General features: G+C 40.2%; 1 protein-coding gene across 1 annotated transcript in view; it reads right to left on the reverse strand.

The window, feature by feature from the left end:
- LOC148036384 (DHHC-type zinc finger family protein) overlaps positions 1-15,092 on the reverse strand; it is a 129,425-nt gene that overhangs the window by 57,220 nt on the left and 57,113 nt on the right. The window contains exon 3 of the mRNA XM_087678381.1: positions 1,989-2,080. Coding sequence (XP_087534507.1) covers positions 1,989-2,080 — 92 coding nt within the window. The remainder of the gene's footprint in view (positions 1-1,988; positions 2,081-15,092) is intronic.

Consider the following 15,092-nt stretch of genomic DNA (forward strand, 5'->3'; position numbering starts at 1 on the left):
GAGACTTGAAATTATAATAATAAACATAAGGCTCAGGAGTTGGAAGATATTGTGTCCTCTAGTCTTCATAAGCCAAAAATAGCATGTTTTTTTGTATGAAATGATACGGATACGTATCATACAGTACGGTACGAACCGTATGGAACGAACTAGTCCGTATGTAGTACGAATGCAACTATGATTAGGTCCCACATTGTGAAATAATTAACTTGCACCTCACGTGTGCAAGTCATATTAGCACATTTAATTAACTTCTAATCAAATGTTGAGCAAAGCAATAAAATTTCATGTCTTTGTGATACCTAGATACTAATAGATGATACAAATAAAGCCTTTTTGGAACTGTAAATGGAAACCAAAATAGGAATTAATGCAATACAATGAACTAATGACTTTGGTATCTCAACAAAAAAAAGAGAGGAAACCCTATTCTAGCTTCTGCTACTCCACTTCCTTCAACTCCATATCTAACCTTCCTCAAATCCATGTGATCCAACAATGTGAAACCAAAAGAGTAGCCTATTGAGCCACTAATATTAGGGTTTGCACTCAAACATAATTATGGTGCATTAACCACTAATTTAGTGTCATTAAAATAGCCCCAAAAAGTAATTAATGCTAAATTACCATAAATAAATGGCTTTATTTTTTACAGTAGGACAAATACACCCCCAACTAGGACTCGTGTGTTTGTGCATCCTCATTTGTTCATTCCAGCCAGCTAGCAGGTCTCTCAATCTATCATTGCTGCACATACCCCTTCTGGAGGACATTGTCAGTTTGTGAAGCCTTCTTCAAGTGCTGCCCTGCTATCTATTGCAGCTGTTCACTCAGGCCACCTGTACTGTAAACTTTTTACAGCTTCTTTACAGCTGTGATTGCTGGTTCTACTGGCAATCCTGCTGCATACAAGTTCCCTCTCCATTGGCGACCTCTTTGCTGATCAGTCCAGCTGCCACATCATCAGATTTACCTGCATTTGGTTGCTGCCCAGGCCACCCAGTATGGGCCACACCTCCTGCTGCTGCCAACTCCATCGGGTAATCTACATTTAGCCGCTGGTGGTCACCTCCGCACTGGGACAGCTGCCTTTTCTGTCTCATCAGACTGCCCTGCTGGTCGCCCACCTACTGGAGCATTTACAGCTGCTGACGTCATTATTCCTATCTACTTTTTGCTGCTGATCAGTTTCCCTCACTGCTGCCACATCATTCAGAGGTCATCATCAGACTGCTGCTGCATTTTTGGATCCGTTCAAGTAGGACACACTGCAACACCCTCTCTTTTAGCCACCTCCACCCCGGTCCTAGAGACACAAAAGGTTCAGGGCCCATTGATTGTATCATCTTCATACTCGTTATTTATTCATTAACATTTCAGCATTGTACAGATTGTGTTCCCAGTGTTTACACTTTTGCATTCCTGTGTTTGCCATACCATTTCTTTACATAGCCTAGATCCTAGCTGCAACACTTACATAGATGTGGAAAAAATGCAACTGCAGAAAAAATCGACAGATGAGTAGATTCTTCAATGCTTGGACAATTCTAATTCACAAGAGATGGCCTTGCTAGCTGGGCAAAGGGTCTTTCTTAGAAGAGGTTCTTCAGCTACTAAGAAACATAAAAAAGTTTTATAATCATGCTTGAATTACATTCTGACTAAAGTAAGAGGCAAAGAAAAGGGTAAGAAGGAGGAGGAATTGTGACCATGGTAAGGTAAGTCTCCCCCAATAATTCCAACACTTATTTGATGTAGTCTAAGTATCCAAGTTTCAAAGTTATAAAGATTTTCAAGAAATTTAAGTTTCCCACCCCAAAGGGGTTCAAAATGCCAAAAATATGCATGCACATGCATTGCCAAGAATTTTCATTTTCCCACCCGCAAATGCTTCAAACTGTCAAACATCTGTACCCACATGTATTTATTGTGAAATAACATCAATGATCAGCTATTATAAAACATAACGCCAAAGATTAAAAACTCACCAAAAATAGTAAAAAGAATTTGTAGTTACAAGCTCCAACACAATTCACCACCCAAACGCAATGATGGTCCATTTTCAATATGCAACGGCTACCTAAAATGCCATAGAGTGAAAACCAATTATATAAAACAGAAGAGAAAAATCATTGAGTGCTCCTAATCATCAACAAAAAAAGGAGCAAAATCAGATATTTCAAAGAGCGAGCACAAGCAAAGGACGAATTCAAAACATACCCTTTGCCCAAAAAAGTGAAGCAAAAGTCATTCCTTCTAATACATGCAGAAGAAGAAAGTTGCTTCAATATACATGTGTCACCATAACGAGGAGGATAGAAGTTACCACAAATGACATGTAACAAAATTCATGATTTTGCTCCAAAAAGCTGGCTATAAGTGACATCTATGAAATATTCCCATTTTTCACATATCAAAAATGCTTCTCATTTCCATGCTATTGAACCCTTCTGCCTATTTGCTTCTCACAACCTCTAATTATAATCGGCACTAGGATGTACTAGGTTACTTGCACAAAATCAAACTCATGGCTACTTAACAACAAAGAAATATCCGCATGCACCATTGACAAAAAGGAACATCATCCTTTGAACCTCCTCAACAAAAAAGGATGACCTTTGCACATCAAAACATGACTAAAATGATTCATTGAATGAAGTGTTGGCCATAGAATCTATTTGCCTGATGGCATGTCAGCACCAGTTTGGTGGTCTTCCCTCTCTCTGAAGCTGGCCTTCAATGCAACAAAGGGCAATGAAGGCCGATTTGCAAGCATTTAAGCTGGAAAAAAGAAATCCATCAGCAAAAGGACAACCCAATCACTCGAGCTAGAATGCTCCTGCACTTGGACACAATGAAAGATGGCCTCAATATCTAGTATCCCTTGCAGGAACTTTTTATCATTATTAGATTACCAATACAAGTGTTAGTAAGAAATCCTTGATCACTGGCTTTCCAAACTCAGCCCTCAGCAGGCAAAATCCAGTACAGCTGCTCACAAATCTGCAATGCTCCAATTGCACCCACTAAGTCTCGCCCAACAACTCCGACCAAGAATACCAGATCTAAGAAAAACGGCTATGAATCTTCCAAGGCCTAAGAAGACCAGCCTGCCTGACACAATATCTTGCCACTTATTCTCTCTAATGAAGTCTCTTGCAGTAGACCTCCCCTAGATACTACGAATCACAATAGAAAAGTAGAAAACTAGGCAAAAAAGTACATACCAGCTCCAGAGCCACTCAAACTCCAAGTCTGCATCACCCAGCCTTGGGCAACATCACTTGTACCAAAACAGTCATCGCCCACTCTGCAACTGACATCACCTATTCTAGAACAGCATCACCAAGCTGGAAAATAGCATTGCCAGCATCATAGACAGCATCACCACAAGAGTACACATAATTGTCAACTTGGTAGACAACACAATCAGCACCCAACATCTTTTGTGCATTGCTCCAACTTTTCCTTCATTTTGTCAACTTTTTAGTTAAATAATTAAATTCATAATTTGTAGAAACCTTTTGTGCACTGCTCCAAATTTTCCCGCATTTTGCCATGGAACTGTAGAAGTAACGGAGACAAGATTGAGGGTTGAAGATTGGGAAACCCCCGCCCCCCCCCAAAAAAAAAGAAATTTGTTTTTGCTCGACCCAAGTCCAAGAGCTCAGTTTATAATCAACCAAAGAGTGAGAAGTAGTTCTGACTCTCACAAGATCATGAAAACATGTACATGCACACATGTATCACTTACTATGCTATAAAAACAAAAGACTTCTTTACAAGATGTGAGTAGAAAGAGGAAAAATCGGCAATACATTGTTGATCAGCAATACATTGATAAAACTTGGTTCTTGTTTTACAAATGGAAGAAGAGCTCGAGAAGGAAAGGTTGTAATGAATTCACAAGTTTGTTGTCTCATAAAACAACACTGAAAGAAGAGGAAATATGGAAGTATTTGATGGTGGAGAAATAGAAGACAAGAGTTTATAGTCAAGAAAACTAAAGTAGAATGAAGCAAATTAAGCTCTCCTTATAGGGAAAAGAGGAGAGCTAATGTAAAAAGGGAAAGTGGAGTAGCACAAGACAAGTGTCCCCAGCTACACGTCATGAGGTGTAACAAGTGAAAGGACACTCGGAAGCTTGTGTAACAAGTATATTTATTCTCTATGGCCTTTCTTTTTGCGATGAGTACTATCAAGAATAAAAATAACCAAATTTAGTAAGCATTGCCAGAATATAAACTTGCTATTTTTAGATTGTCATCCATATTTTTAAGAACTAGCATTTTTAGACCAATCCAAGGCTTCTAAAAGCTCATTATGAGTATTACAAAAATAATGTTGAAATCTGCATACAACTTTTCCATGCAAAGATATATACATTTTAACCTTTCAATCTACGTATACACATAGTACAAACATTTCATGATCGTGACATCTTGTTGATTGTAATTGTTTGTTCTGGTAGATCTAGCCTATACTTCAAAGCATTAATCCTTTGTGTATACGAGCTTGACCTTGATATACTTGTGAGAAGGTTTGCAGGGTTATCATCTAAATGTACCTTAACCAGCTCAATGCTCTTGCTGTCAAGGACATCCCTGATAAAACGATACTTCACCTGTATGTGCTTTGTCTTTGCATAAAAGATAGGATTTCATACTAGCACGATAGCACTCCGACTGTCACAATGGAGGATAGAAACCTCTGTAATACCAAGCTTTCTCACTAGACGTGAAAGCCATAAAGTCTCTTTGCATGCCTCAGTGGCAGCCACATACTCTGCCTCAGTATTGGACAATGCAAAACACTTTTGCAACCGAAATATCCAAGAGACTACTTCCCCTATGAATGTAAACACATATCTTGAAGTAGACTTCCTGTAGTCAAGATGACCAGCATAGTCTGCATCCATGAAGCCAACAACAAATGACTTCTGCTTTCCAAAGCAGATACACAAATTTTTTGTACCCTTAAGGTATCTAATGATACCCTTCACTGCTTTCCAATGCTTTTTGCCAGGATATGCCATGTATCTGCTAACCACTCCCACCACAAATGCAATGTCACGACATGTAGCAAACATAGCATATATCAAGCTACCAATGATTGAGGCATAAGGAATCTTGGCCATCTCAACCTTTCCATCATCAAATGTAGGGTTGTCATCTATATTAAGTTTCACATATGGAGGTAACGGTACACCAAAGGCTTTTTCCCCCTCCATATTGAAATACTGCAAAATCTTAGTAACATACTCCTGGTATGACAAATAAAGAAGATCCTTCGATTTGTCCTTGAGTATACACATGCCAAGAATATGATTGGCCTCACCAAGATCCTTCATATCAAAGCTATTATGTAAGATTTGCTTCAAGGATTCCAAGGCATGAACATCCCTATCTACAATTAGCATGTCATTCACATATAAAACCAAGAGAATAAGGCTATCATCTGCTACCTTATTTGTGTATAAGCAGTGATCAACTTAAGATCTATGGAATCCCTGAGATTATATAAATATATCAAATTTTTTATACCATTCTCATGATACTTATTTCAAACCATATAAACTCCTCTTGAGTTTACATGACATGTGCTCTCTTCCCTTTGTAACAAAACCCTCAAGCTACTGCATATAGATCCCCTCATACAAATCACCATGTAAGAAGGCTGTCTTTACATCCATCTGTATGAGTTCCATATCTTTAGATGCAACCAAGCCCAAAATGATTCGCAAAGTAGTCATTTTAACTACAGGAGAAAAAATTTCATCAAAATCAATTCCATGTTCTAGCTTATACCCTTTAGCAACCAACCATGCCTTGTACTTTGGCAAAGAACCAGAAGTGACTTTCCTTTTGTAAATCCATTTGCATGGTAGCATTTTCTTCCCTTTAGGCAAATACACAAGATCCCAAGGCCATTTTTCATGAGAGATTCCATCTCTGACAGCATAGCTTATGCTATTTCTTGCTATCTTTTATGTCCATTGCTTCCTTGAAGCATGACGGCTCACCACAATCTATCAACATGACATAATCAGCCACATAATGGACACTAGGAAAAAACCTATCTGGTTGTCTTTGCACTCCGGTCGACCTACGGACCCAATGGTCAAGATTTGCTTGCTATTCAGTCTGCAAATCTACATAAACAGCTTGTTGTTCTGCAGGTTCAGCATGATGTACAGCTCATTCTGGTAGTTCCAAAGGCATCAGTTCTTACTAAATTTGTGGTACATCATGGGCAATATCTTGCTAATCATTTTCAACATTATTCCCTATATTTTCAGGGACAATCACGTAACTCGAAATTAAGTTTAACTCATTCAAATGTAAAGCATGGCTATACCTTCCTTCATGCAAAAGTCCATCAACTTTTTCAGCCAATAAACATTGTTGGCTGCACTTTTCTAAGCATACAATACTTCAAGCCTTTGCCAATTGCATATACTGAATTCAGCTTTTCAATGTTAAAGAGCAAGTTGTCTGACACTGAGAACTCAATGGTAGAGCGTGCAAGCTTATCCAAATCATCCCACTCTTCTTGTTCCATACTGCTGGTTTTATTACCTTCACTTTGATGGGCTTCACCTGTTTCTTCTGCGCCAAGACATTGTAGCACTATTTTTACCATATTGCAAAATTGTGTGCACCTTCAAGCTTCTTGATGTGCAAAGGTTGCTGCTGTCACTGTTTCCAGCCATGATTCGCAGCACTTAATTGACTCAAAAGTCAACAAATGCAAGCCCAAACGTCACACAAATGACCATGGTACACTATGAGTACCAACCAGCAATGAAAATCAAGAAATTGCAAAATTTTCAGATCTGCAAATTGATTTCCGGGATTAGAGAATGTCTGCTACTGCACTCCACAAGCAATTCCAGCCACATTTAGAGGCCAAGGCACCAATTAGATGTGAAATCCCCAAAATTCGATTGCAATTTCTACTCCAAAAGCTTTCTTGGCCAAAATTTGACAAATTCAGTCAAAAACCCCAAATTTTCAAAAGAAAATCCGTCCAAATTGCATCAATACATGCACCAAGTGCATATACCAGACAATTCTTGCACAAATTGATGAAATTCTACAAAATACCCAATTTTCTCAGGTCTAATGTGCACAAATTTCAATGAGATTTAAAAATTTTCGCTGAAATGTGAAAAGCCCCAAAATTTCCCAGGCAAATGTGCACCGATTTTTCAAAATCTGAGTCAAATTGTCCAATTCTACATAAAAGTCCCCAAATCCGAGAAAAGCCCAATTTTTCGGGTCAAGATTGCACATTGTGAATGTGTACATGAACATCCAACAATAGGAGAGGAACAATTTTGAAAATTTTTAAAAAAATGACAAAGAATTGGCTGCAGAGTGACTCATGGCCCATCCGATCACAACTCACTTGTCACGCCAATCGCAGCCCGTTGCAACCTATCACCTGCATTGACACGTCAAAGCTTGTCGCAGCCCCCGTCACTTGTGTTGGCCCATTGTCCATCTGATGTCGCCTGCTCGCCCGCCTGGTCACTTGTTGCCAGCCTGGTTTTGCACCGCGTATCGCCAACTTGCTGCCTGTCGAATGCTCTGCCAACTATCTGCTGGCTTGTGGCGCCTATAGCAGCTGACCAGCTGTCAAGCTGCCTCTTGCCCACTTTGAAGACAAGTGTACACAAGGATCGAGACAGAGTACAGCTGAGATATGTACACACACAGAGAGAGAGAGAGAGAGAGAGTGAGTGCACAGTATAGAGTGAGAACTCAATGTGTGGGTACGATGACAAAGTGTATCACTTTATGTTTTTGATAATATATATAAAGTACATGTATAAGAGTGCGTGTATATCGAACACTGTAAAAGGCACAGTAAGCCTTTATTTTCAACATGGGCAACTTTTATAGTGCCTCGAACTTAATCCATTGTTGTTTTTCAATCTAAATCAAACATATCAATAACAAAAATCTTATCTTTAGTCTAAATGATTAGGGGAGGAATCACTTTGGCCCGTATTATCTCATTTGGAGTTCTCCTTGTGGATGCGTGCATTGTATTGTTGTAAGTAAACTCCAGCAATGGAAGATATTTCTCCCATTGTGACTTATGTTCACTACTATAAGCTTTCAATATATCCAAAAGAGTAAGATTCATTGCCTTTGTTTGGCCATCAGTTTGAGCATTACAAAATGAGGAAAACTTTAAAGTAGTTTTCAAGTTCTCAAATAAAGCACACAAAAAGTTACTTGTAAATTTAGAATCTCTATTTAAGATGATTTAAAAATGTACACCATCTAATCTAAAGATATATTGAATGAAAAGTCTTGTAACTTGTGAGGATTTTTATGTTTTATGACATGGAATAAAATATGAGTTACTTGTTGAATCTATCAATTATGACCCAAATCATATCATGCCCTTGAGGTATTCTTAAACTACCTGATATAAAATCCATTGTGATAGATTTCCCACACCTGGAGGGCTCTCTAGCATTTGCAAATCACATTAGCGACATCTACTTACTCTCTAGCAACCTCATTCTCTCTCACAATGGCTGACATCGACTTCCACCAATCCCCAAAAACTTTTCTCCGACTTGTATAGACAAGTTTCGCCAAGTGTCAACCTTCTAATCACATTTTTCAACATTATTCAACTTATTAATTTAATTTTTAAAATATTTATCTTGAATATTAATTTAATAATTATTCTAGTAACCAAAAAAATTTTCCACCAACAAATAATTAAATTGGCTAGGCCAATTTGCCTTCCAAGTATCCTTGAGTAGTTATTGACCCTTACAAAATTAATGTCTAATCTCCAATGTCACCACTCACATTGGTGGCCAATAAATTGGACTGGGCCAAAATCTAATACAACTCATATTTTAGGATCCTAGGTTCCACACTGTCAAATAATTAACTTGTATCTCACATGTGCAAGTCACATTAGCACATTTCATTAATTTTAATCAACTACTGAGCAAATCAAAAAAAGTTTACATCCTTGTGACAATCAGCACAAGCATCTGCTTCTACCACAAATGGCTTTGCCAAATCTGAAATGATAAGAATATGTTTGGAAGTGAGGATTGTTTTCGGCTTTATGAAATGTGTCTTTCCTTTCTCTCTCCATTGGAAACACTCCTTTGTAAGGTCTTGAAAAGGAGAAGTCATATGTGCAAAATGCTTGATAAAGCGGCAATAATAAGAGCATAAGCAAAAAAAAGTAACGTCTCATATACATCATGAAGATCATGCCATTCTTGAATTATCTTAATCTCTTTGGGATCCCTTTGAACCCCTTCAGAAAAGATAACATGCCCAAGATAATTTATTTTATGCATGAAAATTTCACTCTTTTCACCATTTATCAAGAGTTCATTTTGTTGAAGTAGTTGTAAAACAATCTCTAAGTGTTGACCACGCTCCTCTTTATGCTAAAAACAAGAATATCATCAAAGAAAGTATAGACATATTGTCAATGATCTCTAAAAATGTCCTTCATTATTCGATTGAAAATGGCTAATGCATTAGATAATCCAAAAGAAACCACCAAGAATTTATAAAAGCCAAATAAAGTTTGAAAGCACTTTTGTATACATCTTGTAGTATTACCCTAATTTGATGATAACAACTGTTCATATCAATGTGGCTGAAAACCTTTATGAGCCTCTAAGACAATCCAAAATGTCATCAATTTTGGAAATAGAAAATCAATTCTTCACAATGATTTTGTTGAGGGCTCTATAACTAATACACATTCTAAATGTGTCATCCTTCTTTTGAATAAGCAGAACTAGTGAACAAAATGGTGAGCTACTTGGCCTAATTAGCCCACGATTCAGTAGAGCTTCAACTTGCTTTCTAATTTCTTCTTGCTAAGGGCAACCCGTATGGTGTGGTGCTATGGAGGGAAACTGTCTAGAATAATATCAATATGGTGGTTTTCTGGCCTTTTTGGAAGTTAAGAAGAAAGATCTTCCGAAAAAATCTTTATACTTTTCCTAGAGTTCTGATTGCTCTTGGTTTTCATCATTCATGTCATCTTTTATATCATTGACATAAAGTAAACAACATTGAACACAATTCTTAATTGCTCTAGAGAGTTGCATATTGCTTTAATACACATTTTGATAGGCCATACTTGTATTTCCAAGTTCAAATCACATAGGGTCTCAACAAAAAGCTTGAGTAGTCAAAGCCAAATATGTCTATTGACCAGTTGAAAGCACTAGAGAAGAAAGAATTGAAAGACCTAGCAACAAGATGTAATGACAAAATAGAAAAGATACATATCCCTTTGTACTTTGTACACAAGCATTGATCGAGAAGCTATGGCTTCTACAGTCTACATATCAGATTTAGCAGCCGTGAACATCCATTGTTTCATTGATGGCTATCAATTGCTCTTGGTTTTCATCATTCATGGTATCTTTCATATCATTGACATAAAGTAAACAACATTGAACACAATTCTTAATTGCTCTAGAGACTTGCATATTGCTTTAATACACGTTTTGATTAGCCATACTTGTATTTGCAAGTTTAAATCACATAGGGTCTCAACAAAAAGCTTGAGTAGTCAAAGCCAAATATGTCTATTGACCAGTTGAAAGCACTGGAGAAGAAAGAATTAAAAGACCTGGCAACAAGATGTAATGACAAAATAGAAAAGATACATATACCTTTGTATTTTATACTCAAGCATTGATCGAGAAGCTATGGCCTCTATAGTCTACACATCTGATTCAGTAGCCGTGAACATCCATTGTTTCATTGATGGCTATCAATTGCTCTTGGTTTTCATCATTCATGGTATATTAAAATCCACATCATTTGTTTCTAGCACTTTTACAAGTTGCCTTTGCTCATGCATTTGGAGCATCACACAAACAGCGCCATATCTTGCTTCATCATCTTCATCTTTCATTTGATTCTCCGTCTCTCTCACAACCAGATTTTTAGAAGGGCATTGTTGGTGGAATCATGGTTGGTGAAGACTAAGAGAAAGAAAGCTCAAAAGCTATCCATTGAAGAGGAGGCGATAGGAGCAAAAAGAAGTGCATGATGAAGAGAAATATTGGAGTGATAGCCCTCCTGAAATCACACCTTCAAGGGCAAAGGAGACAACCTCAAAACCATCATTGGCCATGACAAGTGATGAGAATGGTGAGTTGGAAACTCCCTTGATAGATTGCACTATCTACATGGATATATTAGAGTCTAGCACTAGAGGCTAGCTTATGCAAATTAGGTTATTATCTTTTTCCCAATTGCCATGGGAATCATGGAGTAGCAATGTTCATGCAAAACAACAGCTAGCTATTCTTAGGGAAAGTAGTGCTCCTTATATTAGCTACCTACAAGTGCATGCCATTTTCAATCCTCAAACATCGTCAGCAAGAATCCCACCCCTTAATACTTCATCTTACATACATGCGCAAGTGAGCATAGCTCTCTATCCTAGGATATTGCGTTGGGTGTCCCCTGCACACACACCACCCATTCCATCAACCTCTCAAAAGTAGAGATATCCATCCCTTGCTTATGAGGCTCCATCACATACTCACTCCGACGCGAGGATTTCCATCGTCTCCTTATAGTGTGTCTATCCACCATCCTTGGGCTATTTGTGTGGCTATCATGCCCATGTCCAATCCATCCACATCCACCAATGTATTCACTATATGGACACATCCCACATGTATGGTAGGCTCTCTAGGGTTAATCACCAAGTGTATCCCTTTCCCCCCATCCTATCCATCCTATTCCTCATTCAACACCACTACTCCAGTTGCTATGGCCAAGAATGCCTTTACGGATGAGACTCATTTTAACGCACTGAATTTTACCACTTGATCTAGCATTATGCAACAAGTGCTAGCATCTCAAGGTCTTTGGGACCTAGTAAATGATTTAGAGTATATTTCGGACCCTTGAGTGGCCCACCCTACCACATCCGTCAATGGAGAGCTCACAATGCTACAACTGTTAACCCCAAGTCAAGAAGGCGGGAAAATGAATGAAAAAGCGGAAAAATGATGGAAAAAGAGCAAAGACACGCAGGCAGCCTCTAAAGCTAAGCTGGGGCCAAAAGCGTAATTTTAAATGAAAGGTGCCTCAAAAAACTCCAAAAACTCGTGTAAAAGAGCGCCAAGCTCCCTCCTGTGCCAATTGCAAAATATTAGACGAGGATAGACTAGAGGCATAAGGCTAGACGAGGAAATAAAGAAAGGACCTTGCCACAACAGCCAGTCATGTAAAAAAGGGATGGGTACCCATGGGATTTAGGGCTTGTATATAAAGTTCAAAAAGTGAATGGAAGCTCATTCTTTAGTGTGTGGCTAACAAGAGTTCTCTTCTTCTCTTCTCCTTGCTTGTGTGCTCTTGAGAGAGGGAGTGTGAGAGTGTGAGTGTGAGAAAGTGAGTGTGTGGGACTGAGGGATCAAGAGGGTGAAGCTCTTCACCATCTCCTCTTCTCTTCTTCTCTTCTTTTCTCTTCCCTTATCTCACGCGCGCAGCTATGGTGGATGGAGCTTGAAGGTGGAGGAGGCTTGAGGATGCTTGAGCTAGAATATAGAATCGTGGAGCTACCGGTATGTGAGAGAGAGGAGGCAACTCATATCGGCATCAAGGTAAGCTCACTACACTCATAGGATCAACGGCACGTCGGCTAGGTGAGAGATAGCCATTAGAGCTCGCTCGAAACACTTAAAACAATAAGCGGTCCGTGGGTCTTGGCGGTTGAGCATAAGCTCCCTCTACATTTTTTGGTTCCGTTGCCGGGACCAACGGATTCAAGCTTGAGCGCTTACACGCCTCATATCGAGCATCAAAGTAAGGGATTCATTCCCGAAACGGAGCTTGAGATAGGTAGGAAGTTTGGGTGTTTTGGTCTTCGAAACAAGTAAGTATTTTGGATTAATTTGCTTGTTTAATGATTGGAAAACATGGAGAAATCATTTCAATTTGTTGCTTTCGATTCTTGTTGCATTTAGCGTAGGATAGGATTAGGAAATCAAATCGGGAAAGGGTAGGGTTTACCGTTGCAAAACAAGGCAAAACAAGGAATAAATCATGCAAAAAATAGCAAAAAGCTTGCTTGGGATGCTTAATGACGGCAAGTAAGTGATTGGGAGTGTCAAAACCTTACCCGGGAAGGGGTTTAAGAGCCAAGAGGCCAAGGGAGAGCTCATTTGCAACCATTGCAGTGAGAGAGAGAGAGAGAGAGAGAGAGCCCCCGCAAAGATTCGATTCGATCTCGTCATCGGAGCCTACCGCTCACCTCAGGTATACCAATCACTTCCCTTGGCACCCTAGTTAGGATCTGGAAGTTTGTGCTTGGAGTGATTGTCTAAATCGTGAGATTTGATCGAAATCGTAGTCACATTGTATTCATCGCGTCGCGTTCGGCCCGTCCGAGCGGCCATTTCTGGGCCAATCCCAGAATCGGCCCTCGGCCCTTGCCATTCGGCCGACTCGGCCCGAAAACCCTAATCGGCCCTTGGCCCAAAGTCTACTCGGCCCGTCCAAGTGACGGCACTCGGTCCCATTGACCAACTCGGCCCTCGGCCCAAGACCCGATTCGGCCCTCGGCCCGTTCGAGCGACCCGTCTGAACGACAAGACTCGGCCCTCGGCCCGCGAAAAGATCGGCCCTCGGCCCATGTATCTCAGCCCGCCCGAATCACCCACTCCGCCCCTGCAATTCGGACCAGTTGGGCCGAGTATGGATTTGTCTCAAATTTTCAGAAATTTGACCTGACCCGGCTAGAGCTCAGCAGCGCAAACTATCGTAAGTCCTTCGAACACTCAGAACTTAATTCTGGCGCACGGAATAGAAAAAATCGTAAGGCGCAACCACTTAGCAGCTTGAGTAGGCTGTCGCGAGACCTAGAGACCTAGAGACCTAGAGGCAACCCACTGAGCCATAAAACCCTGATTGGAACAAAAAACAAGCAAGGCAACGTAGCTGAAAAACCCTAAACCCCATCAAGACGGCCAAAGAATTAATCGACAAAGCCTATTAGGCCAAAAACGAAGCGAGAGTGCGTAAGACGCTTAGAGATTGTTTGCCGCACTCACCTTGAATTTCTGCACTTGGAGTACACTTAAGAAAAACTGAAAGCCTGATTGAGCACAAGTGCACTAGAAAGAACACACATACTGAGTGGATATAAATTAAGGATTGTATTTAATAAGTTAAGGAACTCACTCAGATAAACCACTCAAGGAACCCACCAATAGAAGAGGACCCAAAGTCGTAGACAAACCATCAACACGCGGAGTAGGACCAAGCAAGTGGCGCCAACAAAGTGGATTTGACAAACCTACTCAACCTAATCGATAACTTGGTGAAGGACGAGAACTCGACTATGGCAGAAGAAAGCTCAAACCGCAGGTCTAACGAGGAACTCGACTTAGGCGTCTTCCCAGAGGCTATTCAGCAGCTGGTCAGTAGCTACGATGCGCACGCCCGGTATGAGCACCGCAGCAGAACAGCAGATGCTATCGTCGCAGACTTAGAAGAAGAGAGAAAGCTAGCCCACAAGGCATTGGAAAGCATAGTCAAATACAATAGAGACTAGCATGCTAGCAGCCAAAGGCAAAGCACGGAGTTGTGTGAGGTGCTGCGGGTGCTGAACTTAGCCGGTAGAAACCGAACGGATCACGAGAGAGCCCTAGAAGAAAACTTAACGCTGAGCGAGCTTCTCATGAAGCGACTGCTAGACAACACCGCACTAGAGCAAAGTGCCGCAGCATTGGCGACATCACTGCTGGCAGGATTAGGAGCAACCCAAGGCTCTAAGAGCCGGTCTAAAATCCCAATAGTCGCAAAGCAGCTCGACAAGTACAAACCCCACGACGATCCATACAGCTTTGTAGAGCAGTTCAAGCAAGTTTGTGAAGCCAACGGCCTCCGCGATCTAACTCAACACTCTCAAGCGTTTGGGCTCTGCTTAGGTGACAAGGGTAGGACTTGGTATACAAGCTTAGATGCCGAAGAGCGAGCCAACTTCAATGGCCTCAAGAATCTCTTCATCAAGAGATTTGTCGAGCTTGGATACTCCGACAATCTGCTAATACGACT

The sequence above is a fragment of the Lygodium microphyllum genome, chromosome 5 (genome assembly GCF_053477565.2).
Source record: "Lygodium microphyllum isolate KBCC chromosome 5, Lygodium_microphyllum_v1.1.10, whole genome shotgun sequence".
Lineage (NCBI taxonomy): Eukaryota > Viridiplantae > Streptophyta > Polypodiopsida > Schizaeales > Lygodiaceae > Lygodium > Lygodium microphyllum.